Source organism: Pinus tabuliformis, chromosome 5_1 (assembly GCF_031772625.1).
Source record: "Pinus tabuliformis cultivar Carrire ecotype Pingquan chromosome 5_1, CPIR1, whole genome shotgun sequence".
NCBI lineage: Eukaryota > Viridiplantae > Streptophyta > Pinopsida > Pinales > Pinaceae > Pinus > Pinus tabuliformis.
Genome location: NC_142305.1, coordinates 728,811,248 through 728,825,914, shown reverse-complemented (window position 1 = coordinate 728,825,914; position 14,667 = coordinate 728,811,248). Strand labels below are relative to the sequence as shown.

The following is a 14,667-nucleotide window of genomic DNA, read 5'->3' as shown; positions in this document are numbered from 1 at the left end:
TTTGTATTAAATTTCTAGTTCATATTAGATTGCATTTATATTAACAAGTTCATGACAACATGTAGACACATCCCAACTACATGGATGAGCTTATGAGGTCATCCAAGGAGGTAGTTGATCAACCAAACCATCCTTGACCAGGGAATGTTTCCATGGATTCTCCTCCACCTCCACCTCCACCTTATATGTTCGCTCATGTGGACGAGAGTCATTATGTACAACTATATGGACCAACAATTGAGGTAAAAAAATTTATTCGTAAGATTTCAACATTTTTTTTAAGTTAGACATATATGCTAATTAATTTGTAGGCTACTTATAATTTGTCATTTTCATTGTGTAGACAAGCCCATATGCAGAGTGTTGATGTTGTTGTTATGTGGATACATGAGTCGGATTTTGCGTTTAGAGGCATTGATGATGTGGGTCCATCAATACTGGCTCAATCATTGAGCCATAGGAAGGGGAGAAACAAACCCACATTTATGATCAGAACCCCATCCTATTTGACTTGCATTTGGAATCAATTAAGGTTAGTAGATTCATATATATGTAGTTAAAAAGATGCTTCAAAATAATTAATTTCCATATTGTTTATTTTGTATAAATAATGATCTAATTAGTTTGAATTTGAATGCGTTATATTGTAGTACCAACTTATGGACACTTTGTGCGACATAACTCACATAGGAGTTCTGATGGTACTTAGAGTGTCATAGTTTGTATATTTTGAGGCTCACTTCATAGGGCACATTCACATATGTGATACAGACTTTTTATATTTTTATACATGGACAATTTATGGATGTATATCATGGAAATTATTTTAGTTTATGGATGTTCATGTGATATTTGTAATTTGTATATATTTTCATATGGATAGTTTATCTATACATGTATTCACTATTTAAATTTATGGATTTGTATTAATATTGTTTATGGATGTTCGTTGAATTTTGAAGTTTATGGATCTGTTAAAATTATTTCGCTAATTTAAAAATGTTTCTATATACTATAACTTTTTTTAGTAAAATATATTTTAAATTTTGATTTCCGGTTTCATAGACTAAGAAAAAGATTATAATCTTAAGTTATGATGCAAGTCACTTTGATACTTAAAATAAACTAAAATATACCATGTATCAATTACATATTGAACATGGAAAGAATTCCAACCGTGCTTCATATTGGCTTGTAGAAAGTGTCTTTTAGTGCAATCAACATGTATGTTATTACAATTCAATTTTAAAAATAAATTATTTGAATTATAAAGTCATCCATTTTATAATAAAAATATATATATGAAATTTTTTGTGACCCACACATATACTATTGCATGGAATTTTTTTTAAAGTATTTCAATTAGTTTCTTATCTCAATGTTCAATTAAAAAACACAAATAGGATTTAGATAAGTTTTATTCAGTTTTAAAAGATGTCATGTAAACAACAAATAGGTTTTATTCAATATTATTTATTTTGATATCATCTACAAGAGCTTAGTCATAACATGATATATGTCAATCACATTGAAATTTAATATATAGGTTAAAAAACCATATATGACAACATTTCTATAATTTTTTATAATGTTATCAACTTTCATAAATTTACAAGTAGTTATATAAGTATTTCAATCCATTCCTTATGATGGAAATATGTTTTATTCATTTTCTAAAAACTCAAATATGATTGAAATAAGTTATATATTCAATTTTAAGAGATGTGGAGATGTAAAAGTTACAAATACAAGTTTTATTAGATTTTATTTTGTGTGAGGTTATCTACAAAAGTTTAGTCATAATGCACGTTGTCAATACTTTTTTTTTTATGCTTACAATGAAATAAATGCACAATGTTAAACTAATTACCTTAAAATTAAGGTACATCATATATCTAGTTGCATCAAATCAGAAATCATCGTCTTCACTAAAATCAATGCATCTAATGCAAGCAATCAAATAGGATGAGAAATCAACATCTACAATAAAATCAATTCATCTAATGCAAACAATCAAATAGGATTAGAGATCAACATCTACAATGGAATCTATGCATCTAATGTTGCAAGCAATCAAATACGATTAGAAGTCAACGTTTACACCGAAATCAATGCATCTAGTGCTAGAAATAAAATAATATTAGGAATCAACGTCCACATTAAAATCAATGCATCAAATTCAAGCTCAATCGAACAACATTAGAAATTAACATCTTTAATGAAATTAATACATATAACACAAGCAATGAAATAGACTTAGAAATCAACATCTACACAGAAATCAATGCATCTAATGCAAGAAATCAAATAGGATTAGAAATCAACATATGTACACTGAAATCGATGCATCTAGTCCAAGAAATTTTCTTCCCTTTCTCTCCCCTCTCCATCTATATCATTATCTCCCTCCATGTCTCGTTCTTTGTCTCTCTATCTCACCCCCTAGACACACACACCATTGATTGTAGTTAAGGAGTTCACCTCCCTAGTCACTCCCTCTCTCTCTCTCCATGTCCCTTGAAACTTCCTATCTGTCACTCTCCTCCGTTATCTCTCTATATGTCTTTCTTCTTACCTCACTCTCTATCCCCCTCCAACTCCATCTCTCTTTCTCTCTCTCTCTCTCTCTCCCCCTCCCTCTCAAGTCCTCTCTCTCTTCCCTTCTCTCCCACCTCCCTTTGTCTCTCCCCCTCGTCACTCACTCACTCACTCTCTCTCTTGAGCTTCACCCTGCAACTCTGTTGACTATCTCCCTCCCTCTCTCATTCCCTCTCTCATTCCCTCTCTCCCTTCTCTCCATCTCTCCTTCTTTGTCTTTATATACCACCCACAAACATACAAACTCTCTCTCCATCGCTCCCTTGTCACTCCCTCTCTGTCTCTCCACCTTTCTCTCTCCATATGTCTTGAACTTCTTCCTTCCCTTTCTTTTCCTTCAACTCCATCTTTCCATCTCCCTCTTTTTCTCATAGACTCTCTCCTCCTCTCCCTCTATCCATCTTTGTGTCCCCCCCTCTCTCTCTTACCCTTCTCTCCCACTCTCTCTTCTCTATATAGCAAAATTTAAAAAAAACATTGACAATTAAAATATTATGTTTAAATCAAATTTTTATTTTTATTTTGATGTCATACAACAATTTAAATTTATTATATAATACATATTATATTTAATATGAAAGATTTCAAATGTGTGTTGTACATTCACCTAGAAGGAAAATGATAATTTTCCATGGAAATATTATCTAAATTTTTCCAAAATATTAATGTTCTAGCTACCTCCATCAAAGATACATAAAGTGCTTCATGTCTTCCAATTGAGAATGTGTAGGTTTTATTCTTTAGAGGTAGATTTACATTATGAATACTTCAATATTTTAAAAATATTATATATTTTATTATGTTAGATTTATAAAAAAATTAGGTTAAATAAAATTAACATATTGAGCCATCTTGTATGACTCTTTTTGTATTAATGACTCTTTTGTTGATGCCTATGGCATATATCAACCACATTTATTAATATGGTTATGCTAGTATATATATCTATATATATATATATATATATATGTTAAGTAAGCAACCACGGGGGATTTGAACTAGTGACCTACCGCAAGGAGTGCCTTAACAATGCACCCATTCACCGTCAATCCAAAGCCCCGTGGGTGTTATGCTAGTATATATTATAATATTTTATATTATATTAAAGATAATAATATTATATTAATTCAAACTTAATAAATTTAATATTAACAATAGAATATATTAATAATATTAATTCTTTTTATATTAATATCTGATTTCGTCATTTAATTTAATAATAATAATAATAATAATAATATTTTTTTAATATATATATTAAATTTAATAAGGTTTCTACATGACATGATAACAAAAATTCTAATAAAATTTGGAATTTTAAAATGTTGTAAAAACTTAATTTTATATCATTCAATTTATTTATTTATTTATTTTTTTATATATAGGGGCTCGATCAAGCCTCTTTCCTAAAATCCACAATTTTAGCACCCCTTATGCAAAATTTCTTGTAACGCCATTTTCTACCCTAGCGAACTTAGGGCTGAATTTGTCCTTAGGTGGCAGAGTTGATCAAGTTGGATTCATGAAGTAATCCTCGATCCAATGGCATATGAGTTTGACATATTCAAATTCACATGATATTTTTCATCTAATTTCTTTTAAACATAATGTTTGAATTTTTTTTATTTATTTTTTTTTTTAAAGAGTTTGAATAAAAAGTCAATATCATAAAATATATACAACGAAAAAATTTCAAAAAATACCACTATCTTCGTTTATGAGTTCTCTTCAAAATTTTACTCTTGGTTTTTCAATTTATTTAAATAGTTAAAGAAAACCTTATGTGAACAAGTATATGCAAAATGAAATTGAAATATTACTTCACCAACTTTGAAAAATAATAAAAAAATATATTTTTAATAGGAAAAACTAAGCTCTCTCCATGTAGATTATATATATTTAAAAATTACACATTTTAGACTAAGTTATGCTACATGAACACGTGCATACCTCTTAAGATGTGTGAAATTTTTCAAGGACAAGCATTTCATTTAATGAAAAATTGGCATATTATATCACACTAATTTTTTTTGCTAAAAATATCATTAGGACAACAATATAATTCTCTACAATTCATCTTTTTACTCCAAATCAAAATTCAGAGTGCTTATATGAATTTTGAGGGCTTTAATTCGATAAAAGAGGAAAAAATTGAAATTTCATTGCCACATTTGGCCCAAAAGTGTAACCCATATTCACACATTCACACTATGTTCGTTGAATATATTTATGAATTAGTTGGCGCCCATAAGCAATGAAATGAAGCAATGGACATAAACCATGATACACAATATTAATTGTCACATATAAGTGATGCACCTTAACTTACAAGATGAAAGTGATGCATATATGAAATGAATTGAGACCACCAACACATATCCAGTGATGCACCATAAGTGAAACATAATTGATGTTACTACATGACACACATAGTTTAATACCATAAGAAACAAAAATAATCTAAATTGACGATTGTACATAGTGGTTGCAATATACATGAGAAGATACATAAGATATTAGCTACAATATACATGAAATGATAAGGAACTTTTACCATGTATTAACCAATCCCAAATATTGACAAGAGGTTGATGCCTCTCTCTCCAAAATAATTTATTGTAAGAATAAATATGAGAAGATGGGAGAATATTCAAGCGAAATTTGAAAAACCTTGGTTTTTGGTAATTTGAAAACCCTAGTTTCGTGCAATTTGAAAACCTTAGTTTTTTGGAGTTTGAAATCCATAGTTATGTGGAATTTAAAAGCCAAAGTAATGTGTAATTTGAAAATCCTATCTGGTGGCTAAGGTTTTTTATTTTGGTTTAGAGAGTCTCACTGGTGCCAACTTGTCCTAAACTATGATAGTTAAGGCTAAGTGTGGGTAACCTAGTTAATGACTAAGGTGGAAGTATGAGTAACCTAGTTAATGACTAAGGTGAAGTATGAGTAACCTAAGAGATCAACATACAATTTATATTTAGGCAATTTCCTTTGGATGTTGTTTTTGTTGAGTATATTTATGATTTAAGTGATTCACCATATGAAATTCATTGACACAATGCACAAAAGCCATGATAAACAATATTATGTACATATAAGTGATGCACCTTTACTAACATGACATAAGTGATGCACATAATTAATCAACCATGATTGTCAACACATATCCATTGATGCAGATACGTGATGCACCATATATGTTACATAATTAATGTTCTTAATTAACACACATAATTGACACACCATAAGAAACACACATAATCTAAATTGATGATATGTAAGGGATTTCTATCTTCTATTAACCAATCCCCATTGTTGACAAGAATTTGATGTCTCTCCTTTTAGCACTTTATGTGCTTTAAGCTTTCTCTTATGCACTTTCCTCTGAATGTTAGGTTTGTTGAGAATATTTATGAATTAGGTGATGCCCCATAGGCAATGTACACAAGTGATACTCTTCAAACTTAGACGCTTAGTCAACATTCCATAAGATACCTACCATAAGCGACATAGCTCATGATACACCCTCGTAGGTGTCATAAATGGTAGAGTCTACTGTGAAATAATAGACAAATGGATGTGCAAGAATGACTAAAACTTAAAGCCATATAGAGCATATCTTTCTAAGAATCATTGGGGTGGTATTGAAAAGAACCATTGTTCTTATTGGGAAACCTTCATGTGCCTATGATTCATTGGTTAATCTACACACACCATTAATTAATGTTAAATAGGAGTCATGTATATGTTAATTGAAAAACAAACATACCACCTACCACATAATAAATAGAAAATAACATACATACCACATACTTGATTACTTACCTATGGTCATTCTAATAGGCCATTAGGATCACTTCTAATACTAATGGTATCCGTCAACTCTCATGCTCATGATCAGGTAGGAAGTATTGTAGCTTTGACGAGTTCTTTCTTGGCTTTATTTGCAATTGAAGGTTTTTACCAATGACTAAGTTTCTATAGTGGTATACAAAATTAACTGTTATATAGTCATCAAATACAAACCATTTTCTCTTTCATGTTATTTCACTCTATGTTAGATATTCTCCTTTGATAACCATTGAACCAATTGGAAAATAAATTCCTTCAGAGTTTGTTAATGCAACATTGAGGGTTTTCTTTTCCTCTATGATACATTCTAACTAATAGTCATTTCCCCATTCATTAAATTTTTTGGAAACCACTACATATATGTGCCCTAAAAAATGGAGTGTTAGCATGTTAGTCCACTAAATAAACAAATCATACTATGGTCATGCAATTTAATAATAAAAAAAAAATAGTCATTGAACTTGGTTGTATAAGATCTGATATGTGAACATAATATACTAGAATACTCGATTTGTCCTCCTCCAATTATGACATTTTATAGTTATACAATGACCAATGGAGAGAGAGGCATGATCCAACCAATCTACCTATTATGTGGAATCACAAATTTTCCATTCACTACTAACATATGTTGCACCAAGGCAAGAGGGTTTCCTCATCCCTATTTGAAGCATGTAATTGTTTCATGATTAAATTAAATGAATTCAACGATTTCCCTAGATTTGTTTGCATTCATATAAATGGTTCAATCTACATTGACAACCTCCCAAAGAAAATCTATGTATTTTTTTATTTCTTGGTTGATTGGTATTCTCATGTTTTCTTTTTCCCTTCGCCATATATGAAGAACATTAATTAAAAATGGACTTTGCATCTTGAATGATGAGATTAGTAGTGAACTCCATATCTTCCTTGCATAATGTAGTTTTAATCCATGTTCCTGCTCCATCATGCTCACCTTTTTTGTTACTAATTTAAAAATAGTTTCAAATATGTGGTACTTTGTGTTTTTGTGAAACATAGGCAGCCATTGAAATACTTGTGCATTTTCAAACTATCAAGTGCAACCATTCAACAAAATACATCTTTATATTATTCTCCTTCAAGTGATTATAGACTAATGAAAAGCATGTTCATACATAATTTAAGTCACGACACCTATCATCATTAATGTAGAAGTGATACTTCAATATAACATCGTTGCCTTCACTAATATCTATCCCATGCCTATATGTGATATGGACCATTATATTGACTTAATCTTAGTGATAATATTGGCTCTAAATATTATTTTGTAGTTGAAGGGTGTAGTTCTCTATAAAATCCACCACTGATAATATCGTACCAATGGAAAACATATTTCTTCATAATTGAAAATGTTGGTCCTTCTATTAAGCCAAATGGAGATGCTCCACATATTTTTGGGTCTTTTCATATAATTCCTTGATGAAGCTGCATACTCATACTTGGTAGAATAAAAATAAATTCATATTACTACAATGTTTAAATCCTATCATCAAACTCCAATTTGATGACACTATCTATGTACTCATCATTAACTAGAGAAGTGACCAATTGTATCTTTTTTTGTTGATTCCCTCCATCAAAATCATATGTGACATATTTTAAGCTTTACAAGTTAACCTCCTTCCTCCTCAATTCATGCTCACTACTCAAATTGATGCACTTTCTAAATAATGCCATTTCACCAAAATTTAGATATGTCCCCTCTAAGTAAGTTTTTTGATGAAATGTACCCCCATTAATAAAGTACAAAAAAATATATAGATAAGCATCATAATAAGGAGAGTCTTCAATATGATATCAACAACAACAGGTATTTCTAGTTGTGTTTACTCTAACATACCAAGGCCTGTGTTTCTCAAATGATGGTTTGCCTAGGTTAAGTGTAGAATGTGCATTCTTGATACTCTCATACAATTTTGTCTATGTCATGTCAAGGAAGTTTTTAATGTGGGGATCATCGTTCCTAGAACCCCTTCTTAATTTTATTACATTATGGGTTTCTCATGTCAAAATTTTTGTACTTGTCCCTTAAATGCTCAAATTAACATCATATAAAAACGAGGTAGCCTACCAATGAAGGTCCAACAATATGTTTGGCCAATTGTGTTGAGGCTATCTCATTTAATAGAATACTTTCAAATGTTTTGACTTTGCATTTAATGAGATTGAATGTGAGTTTTAAAAAATGACATTTTCTTGTGATCTTGTTAACAATTGATTGTGACAAGACTTGATGGGTTGCATTATGGTCTTGGATCAACGTGTCTCACCAATTGTTTTATAATAATATACATGTTTTCTAATGATATGATTAGTCGTGTTTCTCACATTTTCACTAATTTAATGCGTATAATTCCTCTAAAAATAGTTGACCTCCTAGATTTAAATAAAGAAAAAAATAATTGACAGTTTCTACATCAAACTTCAATTCAAAGTATTATTTGTTAATTTTATAGGATTGGTAATGAATTAGTTTGTCCAAAGACCTTACCTTCAAGTATCGATAAACCACTTTCATCCACCTAAGGGTGTACGAGTGATGGACATGTATTCTAAAACTCTTGAATTATTTTTTGTGTAATTGTATTCCTTGAAGGGGACTAGACATGCTCACGATTAGCCTCTAAAATGTCACATTGTTAAACAAGAGGTTGCACCATAGGAACTTCTTCATCAAGAAATTATGCACTAATTATGCATTATTTGCATATGAGTTCGTCCATACTATAATAAGCTCCAAGAAAATCCATGATCATTTGATCATCCACAACAATTTATTATGATAGAATATTTATTAGAGGTTCATCTATTGTGCTGGAAGTTGGATTCTCTGTTTCTAAAATTTTGTGTTTTTTCATACCTACCGTGGCCTTCTCTCTTTGTTTTTCTCTTAAAGATTTTATTTTTTGACTAGGATGGTTTCCCATGTTTAAATGGATTGTAATTACAAGGACACAATAAATTGTATTTGAATCAGAATAAACATATAAACCATATTCCAATTACAAAAATTGTCCTCTAATTCTACAAGAAAGCAAATAATGTCTCCCAATCTCACAAAAAAGGGACAAAAGTTGTCCTCCAATTTCATAAGAAGTTGATAAAAATTGTTTTCCAATTCACAATAATTTTCTTCAAATTTCTCAAATTTCCTTATGATTACATGATTACAATCATTATGCTTCTATGTTTGTTCACTATATTTATGTTTAGATGCCAAATGCACATGCATTCCTAGGATCATGTATACTTTCTTAAGAATATGCATGTAGAAATGCACACTTGTTTTTAGGAATGTGGACACATTCTCAGAAATACACATGGGTTTTTGAGACTAATGTTTTTGAGACTAATGACCATAATAACAACTGCAAGCCTTTTATGCCATGCATTACCTACCTTTCTTTCTAGCCTTCTATTGCTATTCAAGTAACCCTAAGAAGTTATAAAATGTGTACCATGTGTACATGGTTTTGTGTTCTCCCTTCCTCTTTTATTTCTCTCTCCTCTCCTGTACGAATAATGGAGAAAATTTCCATGAAAATTGTAGATACATAAACAAGCAACATCCTTATTATTGAAACGAGCAACATCCTTATTATAATTATCGATGCAATCAAAGATTTACAGATTTACCGTCATTGTTTTACTATTCGATTTCCCTTCCTCTATCATTTCTCTCTCTTGCGAAAATAATGGAGAAAAGTTCCATTGAAATTGTCCATATGGAGAAAAGCAACCTCCTTATTACAATTATTTATCGTATATGTAATCAAAGATTGACACCCTTATCATTGTTTTATTGTAATATTGGGTAGGTAGCTATGACGCAATCAGTGGATAATATCCATTCAAACGCCCTATTCGACTTGGACGAGAAGCGATGTGACGTTGTGTTGTTGATCTTGGTAACGTCCAAAGCCTGACGATGGAGGCAGAATGAGTGTGTCGTGTTCTCTGTTCCTCATCACTTGTTCAACTTCATTTTGGTCGATCCTGTAAGCCGCACGCAACACTTCCTCCGGCATCGCCTTCAAAACTGACTGCCTTCCTGCCAGAGTCGACCGGTATGAACTGCAATACAGTACATTGCACGAACAACACGAATTGCTCATTATATTATATTCCATTCAAATCAGAGAAGCCTCCATTCCGAAATATATTATACTTACTTGTCCGATGTTATAAACGTTATATACTCCAACCCATCGTCTCCTGCTTGCTTGATGACTGCGTAGAATTGGGGAATGACGATGAACTGACCCTCTCTCACACGCCCATCAAACACACTCCTCCCTTCCTCTCCCACCACCTCCACTCTCCCCTCGCCTCTCGTCACGTACATTATGCTATGCGCGTTCATCCTCCACGACGGAACACATGATGCTCTCTGCAGCCACAATAAAGTGATCCATTCATTGGATTGGAAAACAATAAAATTATATATAAGTGAAGCAGAAAAAAATAGTTACTGCTTACCGGGCGGAGAATAACCCTCTCGGCTCCTAATCCCAAATACTTGAGTACAGGAAGTTTGTGGCGGTTGACTATATTCATTCGTCCCCCATCTCTCACATAGATATCGGCATCCTCGGGATTGTCAGCATTGTGCTTTACACGCATTGGGCACACGAGCTCTTCAACGCCATTCTCACTATATTCATCCAATCCACCACCAACATGATCCTCTCTCCCCCACTGCCTGTGTCTCCCGTAAGGAGAGCGAGATCGAGATCGAGACTGAGGGCCGGGTAAGCTGAGACGTCGGCCGCGTCCAACTCTGGCAAAGAGTCGCGAATGCTGATTCTGTTGAAGCTTCCTTGCAGTTTCAAGCTCCACGTCCAACGACTGAGCCAAAGTGTGCGTGTTAAACCCTGCCAACATATTATCCCCAAGTCCCCCTCTTCTTCCTCTTTCTTCCTCTCGCTCCTCACGACGACCGCGAGACGATGAGCCTGGCCCAGCCAAAGTGAAGGGCTGTACATCTCTAATACACCATCAGTAACTATACAAACTATACAATATAACTGAAAATGCAGATTATTAATTAATTCGTCCGGATGCTTACGCTGTAATCCCTGCGGTTCTGATTTTGAGGGTTGGATGTGTCGGCAATGGCTACCACTTGCAGAGGCTCGTTACCATCATTGTACGACCAATACGCTGCTCCTGCAAATATCGCTATCACGTCACCTCTCCTGACTCGCCTCACCTTCTGACTCGAGTCCTCTTCGTCCTCGTCCTCCCGTCGTCTCTCTGATCTCATGCGCCTTGATCGCCTTTGAAACGAAGGTTCGTCTCTGTAAGTCTCGGGACACCCCGGGAACACAATGCCTAGTCGACCCTCACCTGCACAGTGTACATATATAACATACCAGTAAATTATAGCGAGAAATTTAGGTAATCATGCGACATACACAAATTGTATGATCAAGTTACCTCGGACAACGTAAAGCAACAGATCGGCGCTGGCATATTGGGGCAACGAGATGGCGTCCCTTTCAATCGTCTTTCTGAAGAAGGCAACGCCTGCGCACTCTAATTCCTCGTTATCTTCTCCGGTGGATAACTCGAACGTGCCACCTTCTGATTTTATCGACTCCGATTCAGACGGTTCGTGGGTATTTAGCCTCTGTTGCCTCCGGCACGCTGATGATTGCTCATCGTAACGACGACCCCTTTCTCTTCTTTGCCGGTAAATTGCAGTTACAGGTGATACAGCTGACAGGGAAAGAAAAAGAACGCAGGCAAAGGAAACTAACAGTATCTGCATCAGAGGGCAACGCGCTGATCTCATCATTCCCTTCGGGTTTCTTCACTCAGGCTATGTGTCGATGCTGTTGCTGAATGTTAGCTTTATAGCATGCCGAGGGCGATATGATTAAGGCAATAGATGCCGCTGAGAGTCACATTGGCTAAACGCCAAAGGGAATCTTGATCACGTGTGATGTGGCAACTCTCAGGCGTGTCATGTAATGTCGTACTATTCGACGTCTAGATAGTTGCATGTTTGCTTAAAACGATGTTGCTGTGGATTAAAAATGAGTTTCCCTATTTCATTTTCTTTTTTATTACTGGAAAGCACAAGTGGATCAATTTGTGGATTAAATGAAGATATATATGGGATGGAAAATGGAACAATCGAAGAGACACGGTTCAATGATAGCAATTGCATCCGGAGGTGCAAAGGAAGGAATGACGATAGAAGATAGAAGACTAAGGAACGTGGAAGATAATAATGAAGACTAAGGAACGTGGAAGATAATAATGAATGGAAATATATAAATAATGAAATATAAGATTTTTGAGTTTTTATATATCTTTTAAAGATTGTAGCCAGAGTTACACTAATATAAATGGTTCTGAACAATAATAATCTTTGCAAGCAAAAGGTACATAGCATAAGAGTTCAATTTCTTTGGGGTTTTTTAAAATGATATGAAATAAATTCAAAACACATAAATTATGAGGTATCTATCAACTAAAAATATCATTAGTAATGAGTAAGTTGTTGTGAAAATGAGTAAAAATGATATTACAAATAGAATTTTTGTATCAAAGAATGTTGTAAAAATACTCGTGAAAAGCTCTTTGATGAGGACAATTAAGTCAAGTGTCCCTTTTAAAGAAGCTTACATTTTCATCTCTATGAAAAGATTGTTCGATGAATATGTCGTTTATATACAAAGTCCTTTGTAAAAGGATTGAAATATTGGTTGGATGACTCTTTTGAAATCCACAAATGGTTCATCATCTTTAACCAGTAATAAATGAGACACTTAGTTAATTAAATTAATCTCCAGATATCATGGTGCCCACTATTCTATTTTGTACTCTTAGTTTGAAGAAACAATTACGTGGTATAGGTCTTTATGTCATTTATGTTGTCTACAAGCATTATTGAGATACAATAAGCAATTCTTGATACAAATATTTCTGTACTTAAATATAATGAGAAACATTGCAATATTTTGAGTATGTGTGCTGTTCCTCATTCATGGAAACATAATATTCATATCAAAATGCACAAAAATATTGTGTGATTTTTTTTTTTAGCAAATTTGGTATTTGGAAATAATAGTATAAGAATACCTGTATTAATATTGAGAAACAATATGCATATTAATATTTGGAAGCATGCAATTAAATTTGATATTTGAGCTTCAACAACTCAAACAAAAATAATCTTTTTTGAAAACTTTGTTTTCACCCATTGTGAATCAAAATGTAGTTTCATTGTTTATGAAACTCTTCCACAACAATGATGATTTACCTTAGGAAGAGTTTCCCAGTAGCCATCAGGAACTTCAATTTTAGAAAGAACATGTTCATTTATGGATTTTGTCGGTTTAAAGATCTGTGTTACACAACCTCTCCAGTAAAGCAACTTTTTGCTTGTTTGATCCTAAAGGACTTTTTGAGGTACTCTTGGAATTGGAAACCACTAATTTTCCCTGCACATTGCTCCTATGACCAATGTCATCTATTATGGTTTTAGCTCCTTCAACATACCAAAATTTTGTGTGGGTGATGTTATTAAGAGACTCCTTCAACTATTAAACATCAAAAGGCAGCAGTTTGAAACATTACGAGGTCGCAGTTCGAAACCCCACAAGGTTTGCGTAGTCCCAACAAGAGGGTTGAATTTTCGAGGAAATATCATTAGTTTTTGTAGTAGGGTTTCGGTTTAGGAATTTTCACATGATATGAGAGCTATAGGTGGAACAAGAAGAGCAATGCCAGAGAACCCAACGCTGAGAAGAAAAGGAGATCGAAATAGTTGTAGGAGGCAGCAGTTCGAAACCCCAGAGGAATTGCACAGTCCAAACCAAAAGGGTTGAAGTTTCGAGGAAAGTCTCTCTCCGAGTGAGTAAAAAAAGAGGAAGAGCTTTCAGATTGAATTTTTTTCCGTGGCAGAGGGAGAAACGCCGAGCCTCAATGTGAGGAAGTGTTGGTGGGACACAGATTTTCAGAAGGAAGATTGATGGGCTGAAAGACGTTAGAAGAGAGAGGAGAAGCACAGTGACGGAAATTTTCCTCAGTAGATTATTTAAGGAGGCTTGAGGGTCACTTGGAAGACACATCGAGAGAGATCAATAAGATCAAATTTCTCAAAGAGGGCAACGTAGAAATTGCTAGAGGAGTGATCGAAGAGATCTCTGTAGTGAGTGGTAGAGAGTATCCGAAAGA

At 33.5% G+C, this 14,667-nt stretch overlaps 1 protein-coding gene across 1 annotated transcript; it reads right to left on the bottom strand.

The window, feature by feature from the left end:
- Positions 1 to 10,319: 10,319 nt before the first annotated feature.
- Positions 10,320 to 12,295, bottom strand: LOC149167012 (cocosin 1-like). Its single transcript, XM_089431444.1, has 5 exons — positions 11,917 to 12,295; positions 11,546 to 11,826; positions 10,957 to 11,454; positions 10,650 to 10,867; positions 10,320 to 10,551 (listed from the first exon to the last, which is right to left on the bottom strand). Exons 1-5 carry the CDS (start codon positions 12,275 to 12,277, stop codon positions 10,338 to 10,340), a joined length of 1,572 nt encoding a protein of 523 aa, XP_089287570.1. The 5' UTR covers positions 12,278 to 12,295; the 3' UTR covers positions 10,320 to 10,337.
- Between the last annotated feature and the right edge of the window lie 2,372 nt (positions 12,296 to 14,667).

Coding starts and splice junctions, on each gene's coding strand:
- LOC149167012 (XM_089431444.1), bottom strand. CDS start 12,277: ATGATGAGATCAGCGCGTTGCCCTCTGATGCAGATACTGTTAGTTTCC. Junction 10,868..10,956: donor AGAGGGTTATTCTCCGCCCG/GTAAGCAGTAAC, acceptor TTGTGGCTGCAG/AGAGCATCATGTGTTCCGTC. Junction 10,552..10,649: donor ACGTTTATAACATCGGACAA/GTAAGTATAATA, acceptor ACTGTATTGCAG/TTCATACCGGTCGACTCTGG.